Source organism: Ovis canadensis, chromosome X (assembly GCF_042477335.2).
Source record: "Ovis canadensis isolate MfBH-ARS-UI-01 breed Bighorn chromosome X, ARS-UI_OviCan_v2, whole genome shotgun sequence".
Taxonomy (NCBI): domain Eukaryota; kingdom Metazoa; phylum Chordata; class Mammalia; order Artiodactyla; family Bovidae; genus Ovis; species Ovis canadensis.
Window position 1 is genome coordinate 19,105,341 of NC_091727.1, and position 21,534 is coordinate 19,126,874.

Below are 21,534 nucleotides of genomic sequence, written 5' to 3' on the forward strand. Positions count from 1 at the left end.
ACAAACTTTTCCTTAGGTTGCCCGTGAAAAACCTTTTTCAGAGACTTCTGCTTCTTATCAGGAGGTAGGAGAATGTGACAGGCCTTCAACTCCTGGGGTAACAATAAAAACACAGACGATATAAAAACTATACTGAATGAAAGGAAGAACTACCTTAATTAAATAAATTCCAGAGAAAAACGGACCTTTCAGAGTGAGCAGAGAGCTGAGATAGCTTCCATAGCTGGGCGCCTGCTCCAAGTACTGATGAATGGAAGAAAGAGGCCTTCATAGAGAAACTTCACAAAGACGAGGAGACCATCAGCCAAGCTTTGAACAAGATGATGGGTGATGGGACAAAATGGGATCTGGAAGGGTCCCCAAGCAAACACAGATCACTTAGTGTGATAATGCTCTGGCCTCACACCCACCCCTGGAATTCTGCCAAGAAAGCCACAGTGAATGAAAGGCCCCAAAGTAGAAGGACACCACAGAAATTCTCACAGCACTCAGATTCTGGCACTCCACCAACACTGAATCCAAAGATACCAGAAAGCAGCCCCACACCTTCTCTGCTCAAATACTGAGAGAATCAAAAAGGCAGCAGAGGGGCAAGAGGTTTGGGTTGGGCTAACCACAAGTAAACGGAGTCTAGCTAAAAGGAGGGTCCATCATCAGATAAATGGATAAAGAAACTGTGGTACATACATTCAGTGGAATATTACTCAGCCATGAAAAGGAACACATGCGAGTCAGTTCTAATGAGGCAGATGAAGTCAGTCAGAAAAACAAATAATGTATATTAATGCATATATATGGAATCTAGAAAGATGGTACTGGTAAACCTATTTACAGGACAACAGTGGAGACACAGACATAGACAACAGACTTATGGACATGGGCGTGGGGAGGAAGGAGACAGTGGGATGAATGGAGAGAGCGGCATGGACGCATATACACTACAATGTGTAAAACAGATAACCAGTGGGAATTTACTGTGTGACTCAGGGAACTCAAACCAGGGCTCTGTAACAACCTAGAGGGGTGGGAAGGGAGGGGAGGGGGCAAGGAGGTAAAAGAGGGAGGGGACACATGTATACCCATGGCTGACTCATGTTGATGTATGGTAGAGGCCAACACAACATTGTGAAGCAATTTTCCTTCAATTAAAAATAAATAAGTTAGGGAAAACAAAAAGGAAGGTCCATTCCCAACCCAGCTACCCTTCAGGAGAAATATGAAAAATATCAGTCATACATGTTCATTGCCAGACCTAAGAGAGGGCTCAGACATTCAGGCTAATAAAACAAACTGAAATTATATGTCAGTCTCCGCTGTTCTTGTAGATAAAATGTCCAGAATATAGCAAAATTATGAAATAAGCATTGGAGCAAGAAAATGTGGCCCGTAACTGACATGAAATAATTACCAGAACCAGATCCAGGATTGACTATGACTGAATTTAACAGACAAGAACTTTAAAGCAACTATTGTAAATATACTATTTATATAAATATAATGCATGTGTACATGTGAAATGAGAAGGTATTTTGTAAGAGAAATGGAAATTCTCAAAAACCAAATGAATATAAGTCCTAGAACTGAAAAATTCAGAAAAATTTAAAAATAACCATTGAATGGGCATACCATCAGATTTGGACACTACATAAGAAAGGATGAGTGAACTAAAACACAAGTCAACTGAAATTATCCAAATGGGGCTGGATGGTGAGGGAAAGTGACTATGAAAGGGCAACTCCCCCCCCCGCCAAAAAGAAGCTGGGTGGGTAAAACATTCTATATCTTGATTGTGGCAGTAGTTGCATGGGTGTATTTATTTGGCCAAAGTCATAACATTGCACCCTTCAAATGGGTGCAACTTATTATATGTAAATTATTCCTTAATTACCTTAATAAAGTTGACTTAAAACTACACAGAAACGGAGTTGTGTTTCTGATAGTTCTGTCCTGCAGGCCACTCACTGGCCTGTTTGCCCTCATATACACTTCTGTTTTCCTCTGCTGTGCTCTGCATCACAGGGGGCTGACTCCTCTAGGCCCTTCCCAGGCCCTCAAGTTGGCTGATTACCAGCAATGAATGAATAGCCAATGGGAGGAACTGGTGGATGAGCAGCCAGAGGAGGTGAAGAAGCCAGAGCCCTTTTTCCTTCTTTCTGTGTTGTGTGTGGTGGTTTTAGCAACCAGCTGCATCTCTTCTTTACACCAACTCCCAACATGCTGGCTCACAACAGTTCCAGGTGATCCTGGTTCCTGGGTTCTAGTAACATCACCTCTTCCCTGTGTCCCTCTGGCCAAGGGAGAGATGGGACCTGCTTCCTGCTGATGCGAATTTCTCAGCTGCCTCAGTTCCCTGTTTGCCTTTGCAGCTCTTCCGTCACCTGTATAACCAGTTTCCTGTATTATGTTTCCTATATTCTAAATAGTTAGAGTGGTTTCTGTTTCCTGGTTGTATACTGACAGACGCACAACTGCCACAAGAAAGCAAGTGCCCTCTTCCAGCCAGATGCCTCATATTTACATACAGAGAAGGATCGGTTGAGGCAACCTGTGTTTTAGTGTGAGCAATGCCTAGAGCCAGAGAAAGATACGGACCAGAATGGTTGTTTCTCCTCTACAAATGGGACCTAGTTATGTAGCAGGGCAGAACCACTATTCAGTCATCTCACCTGTGCTCCCATCATCCCACTTTTCTCTGTTTCTGGGACCACAGGACAGTATCTGTGAAGACTGGGCTCTAGGTGGGCTGGCAGGCCCTGATGAGGAGCTGGGCATTCTCAGGCTGGCTTTCCCATTCCCACAGAGGCCACAGAGGCTGAAGTGTGTTCCTGCCTGAACTTGTGGTTTTCTCTCTGATACACTCCCAGTGATCTCCACACAGATGGATCCAGTTCAACTCTATTCCTTATTTACAAGTTGTAGCAGAGACTAGGATGTGCTCACTAAACCCCATCTATTTCTTTTCCCCTGGACACTCAGCCATACTACATTTCCCAACTTCCCTTGAAGTGAGGTTGGGCTATGAGACTGGATTTTGGTCAATGAAATATGCTAACAACTAATGATCATCACTTCCTGACTAGACTCATACAGATTTTCCTGGTACAGTCAAAAAGCAGAAATGTAAATGTCCATCAACTGAGGAATGAATAAATAAAATGTTGTCTATCAGAACAATGGAATATTAGTCAGCCATAAAAAGGGAAGAAGTACTGACATATGTTCCTAGAGAAGGAAATGGCTACCTACTCCAGTATTCTTGTCTGGAGAATTCCATGGACTGTATAATCCACAAGGTCACAAAGAGTTGGACACGGCTGAGCGACTTTCACACATACACACACGCTGACATATGCTACAATATGGATGAACCTTGAAAACATTTTACTAAGTGAAAGAAGCCAGTCACAAAAGATCACATATTATATGGCTCCATTTATATGAATTATCCAGAACAAGCAAATTTAGAAGCAGAAAGTAGCTGAGCAGTCTCTGACGGCTAGGGAGTGAGGTGGGGGAATAGGAATCAACTGCTAATGGATGGCCAAAATATGTTAGTGGTTGTTTAGGGCAGGGAGGGAGGCTAGCGGAAAATGGGGGGGGGTGACTGGTAATAGATTTGGGGTTTGGGGTTCAATACCCAGATACTCATATAGGTATCGTCCAACTATATACCACAGTAGTGATCATTTAGTCATATATTCGTTCAGCCACTCAATGGATGGAAATGTTCTAAAACTTGTTAGTATAATGGTTATACAACTCTGAGAATATATTAAAAAACCACTGACTTGTATACTTTAAATGGGTGAATTGTATGGTACGTGAATTGTGTCTCAGTAAAGCGGTTATAAAACCCACAAAACATCCCTGGCAATTCACCATGGTTGCTCTTGTCATTTGCCTGAAAGGAGATCTGAGGAACTAAGGAGAGCAGAGCCTGAAGATAGAAAGAGATTGGGTTATCAAGCAATCACCAAAAGAAGAGACTGCCAAAAGAGGATGCACTCACCTTGGAACGCTGTGTAAATGAAAATACAGTTTCATTGTGTTAAGTCAATGAAGCTGTGACTCCATTTGTTCTAGCAGTTACCCTACCCTGACTTGATACACCAACTGACAAGTCACCAACACTAAGAAGGCATGGGTTTCCTTGGTGAGAAAGAGCAACTCCCCTCTGAATCTGCATCAGATCTCACTTCCTCACTGCTGACCCTGACCTAGCCTATGCAGCCCTAGAATTTCCTCAGTCCCCTGTGTTGGACCCTTCCTTACTTCAACTAGTGTATCTTTGAATGGTGGTATTACCAGTAACTGTGTTTTTATGTACCTCTATACACTGAAGATGTATTACTTACTTGTCTTTGTTTTTATGCAAAAGAAAAATAAAATCAATCTGCTTTCTATCACCAAATCCTTAACTGTAGCACCCAAATACTCACATGGATCTCTTCCAACTTATATACCACAGTTGTGATCATTTAGTCATATCTTCATTCATCCACCCAATAAATACTTACTCAGCACCTACTATATGGTACGGGGTAGACAGTGACCTAGACATGGCCCCTATTCCCCTCAGGCTTACAATCGGGGAAGGGATGATAAACATTAAACAAGTAAACACAGAAATGTGAGTGCTATGAAGGAAAAGAGCAAGTGCTATAAGAATGAATAGCAGCATCGTTTTTAGGTTTGGTATTCTTTCAGAAAGAGACATTCAAACTAGACCTTGAAGTGCCATTTGTGACAACATGGATGGACCTAGAGGGTATTATGATAAGTAAAATAAGTCAGAGAAAGACAAGTACTGTATGATTTCACTTACAGGTGGAATCTAAGAAGACAAATCAATGTAACAAAATAGATATAAACTCACAGATATAGAGAACAAACAGGTGGTTGCCAGAGGAAAGGGGTGAGGGAATGTGTGAAATAGATGAGGGAGATTAAGAGGTACAAACTAAATTCCAGGTGCAAAATAAATGAGTCATGGGGATGAAATGTACTGCATTGGGAATATAGTTAATAATTATGTAATATCTTTGTATGGTGACAGATGGTAACGAGATTTATCATGCTTATCATCTTGTAACATACAGAAATATTGAATCACTATGTTGTACACACGGAAATAACAGTGTTCTAGGTCAATTATACTTCAGTTTAAAAAATGACACTGGGTGGAAACACATCAAAATGCTAATGGAGGTTGTTATATCTGGGGAGTGGGGATTATGAATGATTCCTATTCTTTATGCTTTTAGTTGCCTGCAATGAACACATATTGACTGTAAAATTAGAAAGAAGACAATAAATGCAAAAAAAATAAAGAAAAGATCAAATGTCAATAAACAAACAAACAAGACCCTGAAGGATAGTCAGACTCAGGTAACAATGAGCATTCCAGACCAAAGAAACAGCTTTAACAAACACCTACAGGGGATAACAGGCTGCTGCTCTTAACAGCTGAAGGCAGGTGACAATGGCTAGAGGGCTGTGAACTAGGGGAAGAAGGATGGGAGGAAAGGCAGGGCCAGGCTTCTCAATCAAGGGACTTCTACTGAGAAGTCACTAAGTTTCACATTTTACTCTGAATGGCTTTCCCAGATTCTAGTTCTTCCCAAGAAGCCTTCCCCAAATACCATCGTTTAAGATGACATAACAATGGTGGTTGGGATTCTCTGCTGGGAAGTAGAAGGACAATTAACATTTATGCAGCATCTCCTGTGTCCTAGGAACTATGCTTTTTTCCTTATGATATTCTTTTTTAATTTTTAAGACCATCTCATTACTTCCCATCAACCTCATTCCTTCCACAGTGGTTCAATCCATGGTTTTGTGGGCTATAAACAGCAGAGTCATTTTGAAATATTTCTCAAACCATTCCAAATTTAAATGCTTTGGACAAAGTTAAATGCTTTAGACAACCAACTCCCAGTCATTTAAGAGCTATGGGCAGCATAAGTGCAATAGAATATTACTCATCCATAAAAAGAATGAAAACAGGAACAGACTCATAGATTTTGAAAACAAACTTATGGTTATCAAAAGGGAAGCATAGGGGAGGGGCAGGGATAAATTAGGAGCCTGGGATTAACACACACTACTATATATAAAACAGATAACCAACGAAGACCTACTGTATAGCACAGGGAACTCTACTCAATATTCTGTGATAACCTATATGAAAAAAGAATGACTATAACTGAATCACTTTGAAGTACACCTGAAACTAACTGTTTTTTCTTTTTTGTCACTCAGTCGTGTCTGTCTCTCTGTCGGACTCCATGTCCTGTAGCCCACCAGGCTCCTGTGTCCATGGGATTCCCCAGGTAAGAATACTGGAGTGGGTTGCCAGTTCCTTCTCCAGGGGATCTTCCTGACCCAGAGATCAAACCTGGGTTCCCTGGATTGGCAGGCAGATTCTTTACCACTGAGCCACCTGGGAAGCCCCGCACCTGAAACTAATACAATACTGTAAACCAACTGTATTCCAATTTTTTTTTTTTAAGAGCTATGGGCTGGGAAAGACTGAAGGCAAAAGGAGACAGGGCAGCAGAGGATGAGATGGTTAGATAGCATCACTGACTCAATGGACATGAATCTGAGCAAACTCTGAGAGAGAGTGAAGGACAGGGAAGCCTGGCGTGCTGCAGTCCATGAAGTCACAAAGAGTCGGACATGACTTAGCGACTGAACAACAACAAATTGGCAACTTTGGGGCTAAATTATGAGTAGTTTTTCGTATTAGTCATAATTTCTACAGACTATGCCAGTAAGTCACTTTGTCACTTGCTATACTGTCTCCTGCAATCTGTTTCCCCAGGAGGTACAGCATGATGATTTATATACATATACACTGTGAAACGATTACCACAATTAAGTTAGTTAACACATCCACCATCTCACATACTTTTTTGTGTGTGCTGAGAACACATTCCCACCAACAGTGTTCCCCTCTCTCCACACTTTCACCAACACTTGGAGGTATCATGGTTTTGATTTGTATTTCCCTGATGATCAGTTACGGTGAGCATTTTTTCATGTATCTCTTGGCCATTTGGATGTCTACTTAGAAAAAAATGTCTATTCAGGTCCTCTGCCGATTTCTTAATCAGATTGTCTTTTCTATTGAGTTGCATGAGTTCTTTATGTTTTAGACACTAATCTTTTATCAGATAGATGGTTTGCAAGTAATTTTTTTCCCACTCTGTAGACTGCCTTTTCATTTTGTTGATTAGTTCCTCTGCTGTACAGAAGCATTTTAGTTTGATATAGCCTCAGTTGTTTATTTTATTGTTAATGTTGCTTTTTTGTCTGTGCTTCTAATGTCTTAGCTAAAAAAATCAGTGTCAAGACCAATGTCAAAGAGTTTTTCCCTATGTTTTTCTTCTAGGCGTTTCACGGTTTCAGACCTTAGATATAAGACCTAGATTAATTTCAAGTTAATTGTTGCTTATGATGTAAGGTGAGGGTCCAATTTTATTCTTTTGAATGTAAATATCCACTTTTGTGGGCTTCTCTTGTGGCTCAGCTGGTAAAGAACCTGCCTGCAATTCAGGAGACCTGGGTTTTTATCCCTGGGTTGGGAAGATCCTCTGGAGAAGGCAAAGGCTATCCACTCCAGTATTCTGGCCTGGAGAATTCCACAGACTGTATAACTCATGGGGTCACAAAGAGTCAGACACCACTGAGTCACTTTCACTTGCAATATTGTACCTAAAGGGCTTCCCTCATAGCTCAGTTGGTAAAGAATCCACCTGCAATGCAGGAGACCCCAGTTCAATTCCTGGGTTGGGAAGACCCCCTGAAGAAGGGATAGGTTACCCTCTCCAGTATTCTTGGGCTTCCCTTGTGACTCAGCTGGTAAAGAATCCGCCTGCAATGTGGGAGACCTGGGTTTGATCCCTGGGTTGGGAAGATCCCCTGGAGAAGGGAAAGGCTACCCACTCCAGTATCCTGGCCTGGAGAATTCCATGGAGTGTATAGTCCATGGGGTCGTAATGAGTTGGACACGACTGAGCCACTTTCACCCACTTTTCCCAACACCACTTATTGAAAAGACTATCTTTTCTCCATTATGTAATCCTGATGCCCTGTCAGAGATTAGGTGGCTGTGTATGCATGGACTTATCTCCTGGGCTCCATTCTGTTCTACTGGTCTGTGTGTCTGTATCATTTTGCTAGTATCATACCATTTTGATTACTATACCTTTGTAATACATATAGTTTCAAATCAGGAAGTATGATATAGCTTTGTTCTTCTTTCCCAAGATTGCTTAGGCTATGTGGGGGTCTTGTGTGATAAAATTCTATATGAATTTTAGTTTTTTTTTTCCTACTTCTGTGGAAAATGCAGTTGGGATTTTGACAGATTCTATAATATTTTTATATCATACTAGGTAACCTCCCCATTTGAATTAAGAAGTGAAAGGAGAAGATAAATGAAGAAGGAACTGAACTTTTATTAACAGCCATCTAGCTGCTGGGAGCTATGCAGGCCACTTGCATATGGTTTATCTGTTTTAATCCACACCATAGTATTGTCATCCTGGTACCTTGTCAACATCACATTGCTGGTAAGTGATTCAAATATCAAAGCAAATGCTCTTCTCACAACCCAGAATGACTCCCTATAAGGCAGTGGTCTCCCATCAGGCTGGTTTTGTCCCTAGGGGACACCTAGCAATGTCTGGAGGCACTTTTGATGGTCACAACTTTGGTTGAGGGGGGTGGCTACTGGCATCTAGTGTAGAAGGACTGGGAAGTTGCTAAGCTTCCTACAATACATAAGACGGCCTCCCAAACAGAATTATGCAGCCTCAGATGTCAGTAATGCAAAGCTGAGAAACTTGCTGTACATAAATCAACTCTGATTTGACTAAACACACTATTCTTTCCCCTACAAATCTCTACATTCAAACAAAGTTTGTCTCATTCAAAATCATCACCTCAGAGGACCATGTACTTACCCCAGCAACGTTTTCATGCTAACAACACTTTTATCGGCACTGCTTTATGAAATTTCTTCCTTTAAACTATCTTCTTTGGTGGCACAATCTCTGCATTTTCCAAGTGGTTTTGATATTTAGAAATGGTCAAACATTTTCTCTTAAACTTGGTAAAAATACAGATGAATAAACTACACAGTAAGAGTCAGTCACCGCCAAGCACTAGCTTCATGCCAGGATTACTCTCTGGAATGCTTACTACATGGTAAATGTTAGTGCCCATTTTACATATGAGGAAGGTAAGGCTTCAGGAGATTCAGTGGCTTGATCATGGCCATGAGACTTAAGTATAGGAGTTGGAATTCAAATCCAAATCTGTTTTCCTTCAAAGCCCAAAGTAATGATACTAATTTCCTATAGGCCATGTTAGCTGACAAAACAATGCTGAAGGAGAAAAATCTCCCCCCACCCAATGATACAATGGTATTCTGAATAATGGCAGCGTTGTCAAAGGCAGAGTACTGCAGCATGATTAATTTGAAGAGAACAAGTTCACTTGTCTATGTAAGTTCAAGTGTGTAATATGTACACATGTGATCACATTTTTAAATCACTCATTAACTTGAGTCACTGGTAATGAGCTCTCTCCTTCTTTGGCACAAAGCCCTTCCACTGACATACAAATAAGTCAGTAAATGAAGGAAGGACAAAAGAAAGGGAATTACAGCAGGAATTTGACAGAAAAGGAAGATAACATACACTCAAGGATACCAGCAGGGAGGAAGGAGGACAGATAGAAGAGATAACTTCTCTGGATAAAAATTTTTCAAAAGGAAAATATGTATTATCAGCCAGGCCGCTGCTCAGAAAATATAAGATCATCTATTTCTCAGAAAAAAATGTAATTGGTCTTTTGGTATAAAAAGTGTTTACTATGAAAGTGGCTTTAATATTCAGCTACTGTCTAATGCCCTCATCATACATGAAAAAATGAGACATAATAGTATGGCCCAACAGATGCTGAGTAAATTAGGTTGAATTCCATCTATAGGTTTTATAGAGCAAATATATCCTTCCCAAAGGATCAAGGAGTGCCTGGTACCCTTACCAGCTAAACCTCTAGAACGTTCCAAAGCATCTTAAACACCTAAGATGATATCACCATCCTTAGCATCTTAAATACTTAAGATCATATCTTATCTTTGCTTTTCTATATAGTTAAAGGTTTCTACATCTGTAAAGCAAATAGTTTAGCTTTGCATGTTTTTTTTTTGTATTTTATAGAATTTAAGATGTCATTATTTGATGGCTCAATAAGAAAGAAAAAAAATCTATTAACTAAATCATGACCAAGTATTATGAGGTCACCAATTGTAAGATAACAAATTTCAGCATTACTTTAAAAATATAAAAAATTCTGCATCTTAAAGGAAGAAATAAGATACATGGAATTATCTTATATGTTATTTTTATGTCTTGCTTCTTTGGCCTAACATTATATGGGGCTTCCAGGTAGTGCAGTGGCGGAGAGTTCGCCTGCCAATGCAGGAGATGCGGGTTTGATCCCTGGGTTGGGAAGATCTCCTGGAGGCGGCGGCGGCAACCTGCCCCAGTGCTCTTGCCTGGAGGATCCCATGACACAGGCGCTTGGCAGGTTGCAGTCCATGGGGTTGCAAAGAGTCGCACACAAATGAGCATGCATGGACACACACACACACACAAAGTATGGCCCTACAATTCCAAGAGGCCTATGGCTTATTTTAGATGCCAAAGAAAATAGAAGCTCAAGCTTTCTGGGCAGAGTTCCCTTGATTATGCCATGATATGAAACCAGTGTATGTAGAAAACTGGGTTGAAACTGGGGAGTTCTGGTTCCCAAGCTCTTATTGACCAGCTGCTTTATTCTGGGCCCTTGCCTTTCTTTCTCCTCTCTAAAACAAAGGATCGAGACTACATGATTCCTTATAAATGCATAGCTTCTGTGGTTCTCTTCGTTGCCAGGAAAACAGTCACCACAAATACGTATCCTTCTTTTTGCAACACGGTTTTAGGTCCCTGGAGGCAAATGGGCTAGGAAAGTAGTGCTAGTAAGTCAGACACAGAAAGACAACTATCGAATGACATCGCTAATATGTGGCGTCTAAAAAAATGATACAAATGAACTTACTTACAAAACACGAATAGTCCCACAGAGATAGAAAACAAATTTATGGGTACCAAAGAGAAAAGGGGGGGAGGGATAAATTAGGAGATTGGGATTAACATATAGATACTACTATATATAAAATAGATACAAGGACTTACTTAATAGAACAGGGAACTATACATATTATAATAACTTATAATGGAAAAGAATCTGAAAAAGAACATATATGTAATATGTAATCACTTTGCTGTATACCTGAAACTGACATAACATTGCAAACCAACCATGTTGTTTAGTCGCTAAGCTGGGTCCAACTTTTTGCGACTCCATGGACTATAACCCGCCAGGCTCCTCCATCCATGGGATTCCCCAGGCAAGAATACTGGAGTGGGTTGCCATTTCCTTCTCCAGGGGATCTTCCCGACCCAGGGATCAAACCCACATCTCCTGCATTGGCAGGCAGGTTCTTTACTACTGAGACATCTGGGAAGTCCCTGTAAACCAACTATACTTCAATTAAAAAAGACAAAAAAAAAGTAGGGTGATGTCATCATTTTCCTACCCTTTACAAACATGTAACAAAAATGGTTCTTTACCTAAACACATGAATTAATATGGTGAGTTCACACAGTGAACATAAACAAAAGAAAGAAAAGGAGGCTGGCGGTTACTGCAGAGACACAAGTTCTCTCCATCCCTCCACCTGAGCAGAGGCCTGGCTGGGTAGCCCAGAGGTTGAGGATGAGCTGACTGCTGTAGGTTCTGGAACAAGCCTGAAGTCCCTTTGGTGTGTGCTGGATTCAGTATCATTCATCTTATATTCCCCCACACATGTTTCTAGGGCCCACAGAGTTTCTTCCTCTCTCCATCCTTAACTTGTTCACAGAGCGATACATCAGCTATTCCAATACACGTATCACACATTCAGTCTCCCCTTCCACTTTGCTGAATAGTTCAATGTTGCCAGGGTTGGCAGTCTGGACCCAAAGATGCAGAGAGTAGAATAAGAGTATACTCCCACTCTTTGACAGGCCAATTTTGTTGTTTTCAAACCCTGGACTTTGATTCTGTTGTTGTTCTTCCAGACCATGCATCTGCCTGCTGCCTTGATCCCTAGTTGGATCTTCTAGCTGCCTTAGCATATCTAATGAAGTCCCGTCTGTAAAAGCAACAGCCAGTAAAAACTGTTCATAAAGGTTCTGTGCCACTGGGAGGCAAGCGATTTAAGTGCTCAGTGGAAATGGGAAGTACCTTTGACTGGGCTTCTGAATGCAGTGAAGGGGAAGCTGTCAGGAAAAGATGCCAGTTCAAGGCAGCATAATACAGGAGCCCTTGGCATCTGACAGTGCAGTCATTCATCACTGTCAACCTTTAGTAACGCTAATGGTCATGATTTGTTCCACTTCCTAAGAGTTAAAGGTCAACTGTAATGCAGGAAAATTCATTATTTGTTCAACACTGATATTCCCCTTTATAAACACACAGTACCTCCATACACTTTCTCAAAACAGTACATGATGCCAAGTCCTACTGTGACTCTGCTGATGGGTGGCCAAGTTATAGCTAAAGCAAAGATTCAGGACCAGACTACATGGATACATGAGGCAAATATTGCAGTTCCACAGAAAATCCCTCTTTGGTTGGAGAAAATGAAATTCTTGGCAATGAGGGGCCTGACCGGCCTCAGTACATATTTGTGGTGATTTTTTTCCTGACAGTGAAGAGAACCACTGTCTAACAGGACAGAGGTCCCCAGCGCCCAGGATCTAATGCCTGATGATCTGAGGTGGAGCTGATGTAATAATCATAGAAATAAGGTACACAATAAATGTAATATATTTGAATCATCCTCAAACCACCCCCCCCAACCCTGCTCCATGGAAAAGTTGTCTTCCATGAAATGGGTCCTAGGTACCAAAAAGGTTGGGTACCACTGTACAGGGGACAATCAGACTAGAAGGAGAAGACCAATCATCAGAAAGGTGGTTGTCCAGAGAATAATCCCAGCCATTCCACCTCCAAATGGGAAATGTGTATCATCTTGGAATCACTTTATCTTGCCATGCCGGGTTCTCCTAGATACTGATTTTCCATTTCAGAACACGTTTTATTCTTTTATTACTTTGAGTGGATGGTAATCAGACTATTTCATTCTGCTTGACAACTGGTACCTCTACTTGGTCCAGGAAAAGACTTGGTGGTGAGTGATTTAAAAAGCCCTCTTAGTTTCAATTTAATGAGCCATTTTAAAAAATAGCACTTATGGTATGCCAGGCATTCTTCCAAAAACTTCACCAGGGATAACTGATTAATTCTTTTAAGTCAAGGATCGACCAAGTATAATTTAAGAATAAATTATATTTAAGATAAATTATACTTAAATATAATTTATATATTATCTTAAATATATTCTTAAATTATACTTAAATAAATTTATATATTAAGAATAAATTATAACAATAAATTATATATAGTTAATATATAATTAAGTATAAATTATATCTATCTCCCCACTACTCTGGGGGGACAGAGTTATAGAACTTCCTTTTCAGGCTTAAGGAAGATGCCCATCCCCATGTTCCCTGCCTTGGGATGCTGAGTTTAAAGACTGCTGGGGAGAGAGAAGGCATATTTTCATAGAGACCATGGAGCTCCTCCACCAAAACGAGTAAAAATCCTGACTACCACTGCTTGCTGGCTGCCTGGTGGCTCAGAATCTGATAAAGAATTTGCCTGCAATGTGGGAGGCCTGGGTTCAGTCCCTGGGTTGGGAAGATGCCCTGGAGAAGGGAATGGTTACCCACCGCAGTATTCTTGCCTGGAGAATTCCATTAACAGAGGAGCCTGGCGGGCTACAGTCCATGGGGTTGCAAAGAGCTGGACACGACTGAGCAACTTCTCTTAAGCACTGCTTGCAGGTGTCTAGTACAGTAGGACACAAGCATGTGCTATGTGCCCAACAGAAATGTGCCCAGAGGTGTGCAAAGGCCACATATAAATGCTAATAGCAGCACTGTTCTCAGTACCCCCAAACTGGAAACAACCTCGTCTGCCAGCTGTGGAATGCATAAATCACTTGCGGCACATCCACACAGCAAAATACTCCACAGCAAGGAGAAGGAATGAACCACTGACACCATAAACAGCGTGGGCAAATCTCAGAAGCACGACACCGAGTGTAGGAAGCCAGGGACAAGAGTACGTACTATGTGACTGCTGTTTAATTGCTCAGCCGTGTCTCACTCTTTGTGATCCCATGGACTGTAGCCCGTCAGGCTCCTCTACCCATGGAATTCTCCAGTGAGAATACTGGAGTGGGTTGTCATTTCCTTCTCCAGGGGATCCTCCTGACCTGTGTCTCCTGCATTGGCAGGCGGATTCTTTACCACTGAGCCACCTGGGAAGCCCATACTGTGTGATTCCATTTACACAAAGTTCAAGGACAGAAAAAACTCATCTCTGGAGACAGAGGTTGCAATATATGAAGAGTGGGGGCCTGTAGAGGGGTGGGGACTACCTGCAAAGGGGAACAAAGGAACTTCCGGGGTGGGAGTGGAACTACTTCATATTTTGATAGGCGTGTTGTTTACATGTGTATATCTATTTATTAAAACTCATGTTGTATAAAGATCTACACACTTCACTGCCTGTGTGCTTTATATACTTCAACACAAAAAAGAGATGTTCCCTCATATGCGTTACAAGAATCCTGAAGCCACAGATTGTGTGGCTGCTGCCATGCAGGTGCTGCCAGTGGCAAGTCCACCATCTACAGCTTAATCCAGCTGCTGCAGCAAAGCCAAGCCTCTGAGAAATCAGATGCAAGTGTCCTCTAACTCGGTCCCCATCAACCCTCACCGCACTCATTCCCTAAGGAAGATGCTTGCCACGTAGGGTTGATAAGAAGGTGCCAGAACTCTGATTCTCAAGCCACATTTGAATATCCTCAAGTTTTGGCAGTGTGATTCAAACATGAGCGATTCCTAGCCCCAGCAGCAAGTGGATTTGCATGTAGCTCTCACTATGTTCACCCAATGCCACCCCACTTCCTGTATCTTATCAGGGAGGAAGAGTAACTGTAGGACTAAGATGTTTAGGCAGCTTGGATTTTGTGAGATTAGATGCATCAAACTCCTAGTTCTTCTCCACATGGCCACTCAGTGAGAGACTCTATTTCCCAGCTTCCCTTATAGTTAGATAGGGGTCATGACTGTGCTCTCACCAACAGAATGTCAGTGGAAGCGGCCCATGCAAATTCTACTTGCTTTAAAGGAAATGGCTTAACTGGGCTTCCACACGACTTCTTTCATCAGGTTGGAAGAAAGAGTAAAGCAGTGACCGAGTGTCAACTAGAAGACAACAACACTCTTGGGAATGAACGAGCTACAAAATGGGCAGAAGTTAGGTCCCTGAACAACTCTTATGTCACTAGCCTGGTCCACTCACCTCTAGACTGCTATGTGAAGGAGAAATTTCAATCACTGCATTTGGGGTCTCTATACTACAGCATCTTAGCTGACACCCCTAGCAATAAGCTTTTGAGGCTCAGGGTCTCCAGAGAGGAATTTTCAAGTCTCACATACTCTACCTAGCCCAGTAAATCAGATTACACCAGTACAGGAAGACAGCAGCCCTCTTTCCCGTCATTCAGTGTTAATCCTGTTGTTAAACTAGCCCCCTACCTGCACAGTCTATGAGACATTTTCAGCTCCTCGTTGGTATATACCAGTCCTGTCACAACACAGTCCCACCCTCCACACTCTGCCTCACTGCACACATTTGCTGTACCTATAGCTCCTATTCTGGAGGTCCCCTGAAAGCATATGCACGTGAAGAACTCTCTGCTCACCCTTCTGGCCATGTGGAGTGGCCTCTTCCTCACCCCCATCCCGTGGTCTCTCCCGCCCATGAGGCAATTCTTACTAAATCTTCAAACCCCAGCCTGAAAGACTCCCAAGAAGCCTCTTGAAAACCCCAAAGCAGAATGACTTCCTCCCTCTACTATGCTGCGGTATTCATGAAGACATTTATCACTCTGAGCTGTCAGGGTTTAGGTACACGACTGACCTCACAGCTAGAATATATGCTCTGAAGACAAAGTCCCTAAAGGTTAAGATCATGTCATGTCTATTTTCTTAACTTCGGCATTCAGTCATGATCTGGCTCATACTCAACAAGGGTTGAATAAAAGAGAATTTAAGATGCTCAACATCACTCATTATTATAGAAATGCAAATAAAACTACAATGAGGTATCACCTCACACTGGTCAGAATGGCCATCATCAAAAAGTCTACAAACAATAAATGCTGGAGAGGGTATGGGGAAAAGGAGACCCTCCTACACTGTTGGTGAGAATGTAAGCTGGTATAGCCACAATGGAGAACAGTATGGAGGTTCCTTGAAAACCATAATTCAAAAAGACAGATGTACCCCAATGTTCAATGCAGCACTATTTACAATAGCCAGGATATGGAAGCAACCTAGATGTGCATCAACAGAGGAATAGATAAAGAAGATGTGAGACATATATACGATGAAATACTACTTGGCCCTAAAAAGGAATGAAATTGGGTCATTTGCAGTGATGTCGATGGACCTAGAATCTGTCATACAGAGTAAAGTAAGTCAGAAAGAGAAAAACAAGTATCATATATTAATATATATTTGTGGAATCTAGAAAAATGGTACAGATGAATCTATCTGAAGGGCAGAAACAGAGATACAGATGTAGAGAAAGGATATGTGAATACTGTGGGGGAAGGGGAGGGCAGGACAAATTGAAGTGAATAACAATGACATATACACACTACCATGTGTAAAATAGCTAATGGGAAGCTGCTGTGCAACACAGGGAGCTCAGCCCGGTGCTCTGTGATGATCCAGAGGGGTAGGCTAGGGGGTGCAAGGGAGCCTCAAGAGGGAGGGGATATACGCATATAGCTGATACACTTAGTTGTACAGTGGAAACTGGCAACATTGTAAAGCAATTATACTACAATTTCAAAAAAGAAGAAAAAGAAGCAAAATTTAACAGCTGGCCTGCTTCAAAACTCTATCCATATATTATCACTTACCTATTCAGTGCAAACGCATAGTGGAATTTAATGTTATGCTGGTCAGCCAAATCACACGTAGGCAGCATCTCCAGTGTTTCTACCAGCTTCACCATTGCATCATAGTCCTGTTGGCAAGAGGTCCCAAGGTGAAAGAGGAAACGCAGCTCTTTGCAGGGTTTCTTAAACAGTTATAAACATGAGACCACCTCAGCATTTAAATATAGGCCCTTCCCTACAGGCAGCATTTAGTGAAGTTAAAGTCCTTAAAAGAAGAGCAATGAGATTAACAACAACAACAAGATGGATGAGAGAAGTCAGAGGAAGAATCCCTGCTCTCGGAGGTCACGAAAGGACCAAGGAAAGGAAGTTAGAGTCAGAGACGATAAACAAATGAGCCAAGCAGCTAGGAAAAGCTACCACATTTTTAGTGTAGGAGAGTTATCACCACTGGCAGGGTTGTGGGTTAAAATGAACTGGATGTAAATACATAAGAAATCTTACAGTCATTTGCCACGTAAAGGGAGGAAATATCCCAAGGCTTCCTATTTTGTCAGAAACATTCCAATTCATTTAAATCAGTTTCTCAACCTTGGCACTTATTGACATTTGGGGGCTGGATCATTTTTTATGGTGGGGGCTGCCCTGTGTATCGTAGGATATTAAGCAGCACCTGTGATCTTGACCCACTAGGTGTCAGTAGCACTCCAGCCCCCCACCCCAAGTTGTGACAACCCAAAATATCTCCAGACACCGCCACATGTCCCCTGCTCGAGAACCACGGCTCTAAACTGCATAATTACCCAGGGAAAAACTGCTACCGTGTTCGTCTCGGCTGCATCCCCTGTGAGCAGTGCCATCTGTTACCCTTTCAGCCGACTCAGAATCACTGTTACTGGCCAACTTGTTGACAGCTGGCCACAGTTAGCAGACGAGGACCTCCCACCGAAATCTCACGCCTGTTTTGTGGCATGGCACTTTGATGCTGCTGCCCAAGGAAAGGGAAAGCAGAGTACTGCAAGAAGCTTCTGACTCGTCTTTGAGCCTGAGAGCCCCACCAAGGGAAGGTTATAAAGAGCAGAGGTGCGTGAAAGCACGGGCAGAAGGAAGCCAGCCACTCAACAGAAGAAAGACCTCAAACAAGGTCCTTCCCATTCTCTTGTTCCATGGGGCATCGCTCAGTCAGCATAATTTCTAATAGCATCTGCTATTAAAATCAATTAGATGCATCTGTTTGTCACCAGGGGCATGAGTTCCTTAAGTGGTTGACTCTTGTTCTTGGCTCAGGTCATAAATGGAAGCCTCTCTCGTCTAAAGACCTGTGGCCAACAACCTCCAACATGGCTTTGTACTGACAGAATTCTACAGGTTATGTACACTGCTCTGTTCCTCCAAAGGGAAGGAAGACAAGATGTCTTGGAAATGGCTCCACAGCATTAAACTTAGAGGGGGGAAATGATTGCTTTCCTCCATGGTACCATGTTCTACAAACCCTGTCTTCAGGACTTTTCAGAAGTCTCTGTCCCTTGTCTTAGAATAAAGCCCTGCAGCCGCTGATTCCTGGAGATGCCTCTGTTACTCCTGCTCTCCCTTTCACTAACAGGTAGTGCTAAACAAAGAAGTGACAAAGGCCTAAAGGAAGTAGAAGAGGAGAGGCATTAAGAGCAAGGACAACAGAGCTGGTTGTCTCAGTTTGAATCTTGACTTTTGCCAACTACTGTGTGACCTTAGGCAAGTTATTTAGCTTCTCTGTACCTCATGTTCCTCGTTTTTAAAATGGGAATAATCAGACTGTGCGCCCCATAGGCTTCTGAAGAGGATTAAGTGAATTAGGACTTACAAATGGCTTGGAACAACGCCTAGCACAAACTGCATATAAACTGTTAAATTCTGAACTCCTTTTACTAAGCAGTACCGTATCTAAGAATTTGCTGGAGCACTCTTCTGACATGACGAAACCTTCTGCAACATTTCTACCACAAAAGATATGCGAGGTGACCTATGACCCAGCCACATTCCTATTTTGGCTATAAAACAACTACCTAACCATACATCTAGTGTATGAGCACTTCATACGAGGAATTCTCCATGTCAGGGAAGAATCGTGTTAGCTTCAGATAAGCATATGGCATACCTGGATATCGCGATAGGACAGCAGTAAATTAATGACGATGTCTGAGGTCAGAACCTCAGTGTTATCCATGCGGAGTTTGATCCGAGCCAGCTCCTTGGCCAGTTCATCACCCTGGTATTTCTCTCTGGCTCTCCGGATGTCATTTAACAAGGTTTCTTTGTAATAAGCACTAGAGAAGGAAACAAGAAAAGCTTCAGTCATGCCTACAAGCATCCAGGACTGTGCTGCAGCCCAAACAAACCTAGCTCTCATGGACATGACTTAGGCTAACACACGGGAGCCTCGCCCACACCTGAGCCTCGCAGATCAGCCAGTGGGGAGCATGTCGTACTTGTGAGTGTCACTTTGCAAAAACCTAACCACTCAACAGTTACAAAGAAAATCAGTTCATTATGACCTTGAAAATATTTTCAAACTTGACCCCTGATGTATTTGGATAACACACAGGACTCACTAGCTACCCCACCCCATCCCCTCTCCTCCGGTATTTTCAAACACATAGAGGACAAGAAAGCACTTGACTTGAACAGTAATTTCCCCACCATTAAGAGATTTTTCACAAAGCCAAACAAAACTCCAAAGCCATGAAACACAGTAAGATGAGTGTCTTTAAGATGTATCTTTCAGGTATCCCCAGCTACTAATCACAAAGCTTTTTACACTTGGTCGAGCAACAAAATCTGGATGTGTCCATGAGCAATACAAGAAGCCATGCCTGGACGCCTGCAGACCACCTCTGCCTCTCACCCCCTATTCTCTGTATCATTTTTGACAGCCAGAATGCTTTCCTAATGGAAGACACAGAACTTCCTTTATGTGGGCATCCAGATAATAACAGGGATGTATTACAACATTTAAAGCAGTTTAAAATCACACTGGAATGTCTCACCATAGCCCCTCTAAGAACCAATGCTAGTATTCAGTACTTGGTTTAAAATAGATGGATTTAAATATGTTGTCTACTTTCCAAGCAATTTTTTTTTTCCTATGGAGACTGAGCATGACCAAGTTATAATACTGTCAACCCATTACACAGCTGAAACGATTTAACCGTATACAGTAACATCAGGTTGTTTATTAAAAAGAGCAAGTTTAACAAGTAATAGTCTTCAGAGAATGAGAAACAATACCAAAGAATAACCAATGTTGATTTTAATTGTTACAAAACTCTGTCCAAAAAAGTGTTTACAGTACACTGCCTGGTCCAATGCTTATAATAAATCTCAACATTTCAGTAATTAAGTGAAATTAATTTACTTTCACTTAAGTAAAGTGAAAGTGCTCTGATATAACCACTTCATACCAGTCAGAATGTCTGCGATCCAAAAATCTGCAAGCAATAAATGCTGGAGAGGGTGTGGAGAAAAGGGAACCCTCTTACACTGTTGGTGGGAATGCAAACTAGTACAGCCACTATGGAGAACAGTGTGCAGATTCCTTAAAAAATTGCAAATAGAACTGCCTTATGACCCAGCAATCCCACTTCTGGGCATACACACCGAGGAAACCAGAATTGAAAGAGACACATGTACCCCAATGTTCATCGCAGCACTATTTATAATAGCCAGGACATGGAAACAACCTAGATGCCCATCAGCAGATGAATGGATAAGAAAGCTGTGGTACATATAAACAATGGAGTATTACTCAGCCGTTAAAAAGAATACATTTGAATCAGTTCTGATGAGATGGATGAAACTGGAGCCGATTATACAGAGTGAAGTAAGCCAGAAAGAAAAACACCAATACAGTATACTAACGCATATATATGGAATTTAGAAAGATGGCAATGATGACCCTGTATGCGAGACAGCAAAAAAGACACAGATGTGCATAGCAGACTTTTGGACTCAGAGGGAGAGGGAGAGGGTGGGATGATTTGGGAGAATGGCATTGAAACATGTATACTATCATGTAAGAATCGAATCGCCAGTCTATGTCTGATGCAGGATACAGCATGCTTGGGGCTGGTGCATGGGGATGACCCAGAGGGATGTTATGGGGAGGGAGGTGGGAGGGGGGTTCATGTTTGGGAACGCATGTACACCCGTGGTGGATTCATTTCAATGTATGGCAAAACCAATACAGTATTGTAAAGTAAAATAAAAATAAAAAATTTAAAAAAAAGAATAAAAAAAAATAAAAATAAAAGTATCAGTGTATTGCTTTAATTTTTATTTCCTTGTCTCTTGCTTATTACCTCAATGATGAGCAAATTAGTAGATTCTACTAATGTTTAAAATTCTAT

The 21,534-nt window shown here is 41.8% G+C and overlaps 1 protein-coding gene across 1 annotated transcript in view; it reads right to left on the reverse strand.

The window, feature by feature from the left end:
* Positions 1-21,534, reverse strand: part of MAP3K15 (mitogen-activated protein kinase kinase kinase 15) — a 143,490-nt gene that overhangs the window by 64,665 nt on the left and 57,291 nt on the right. The window contains exons 5-6 of the mRNA XM_070291395.1: positions 19,287-19,455; positions 17,174-17,280 (exon numbers count right to left, since the gene is read on the reverse strand). Coding sequence (XP_070147496.1) covers positions 17,174-17,280; positions 19,287-19,455 — 276 coding nt within the window. The remainder of the gene's footprint in view (positions 1-17,173; positions 17,281-19,286; positions 19,456-21,534) is intronic.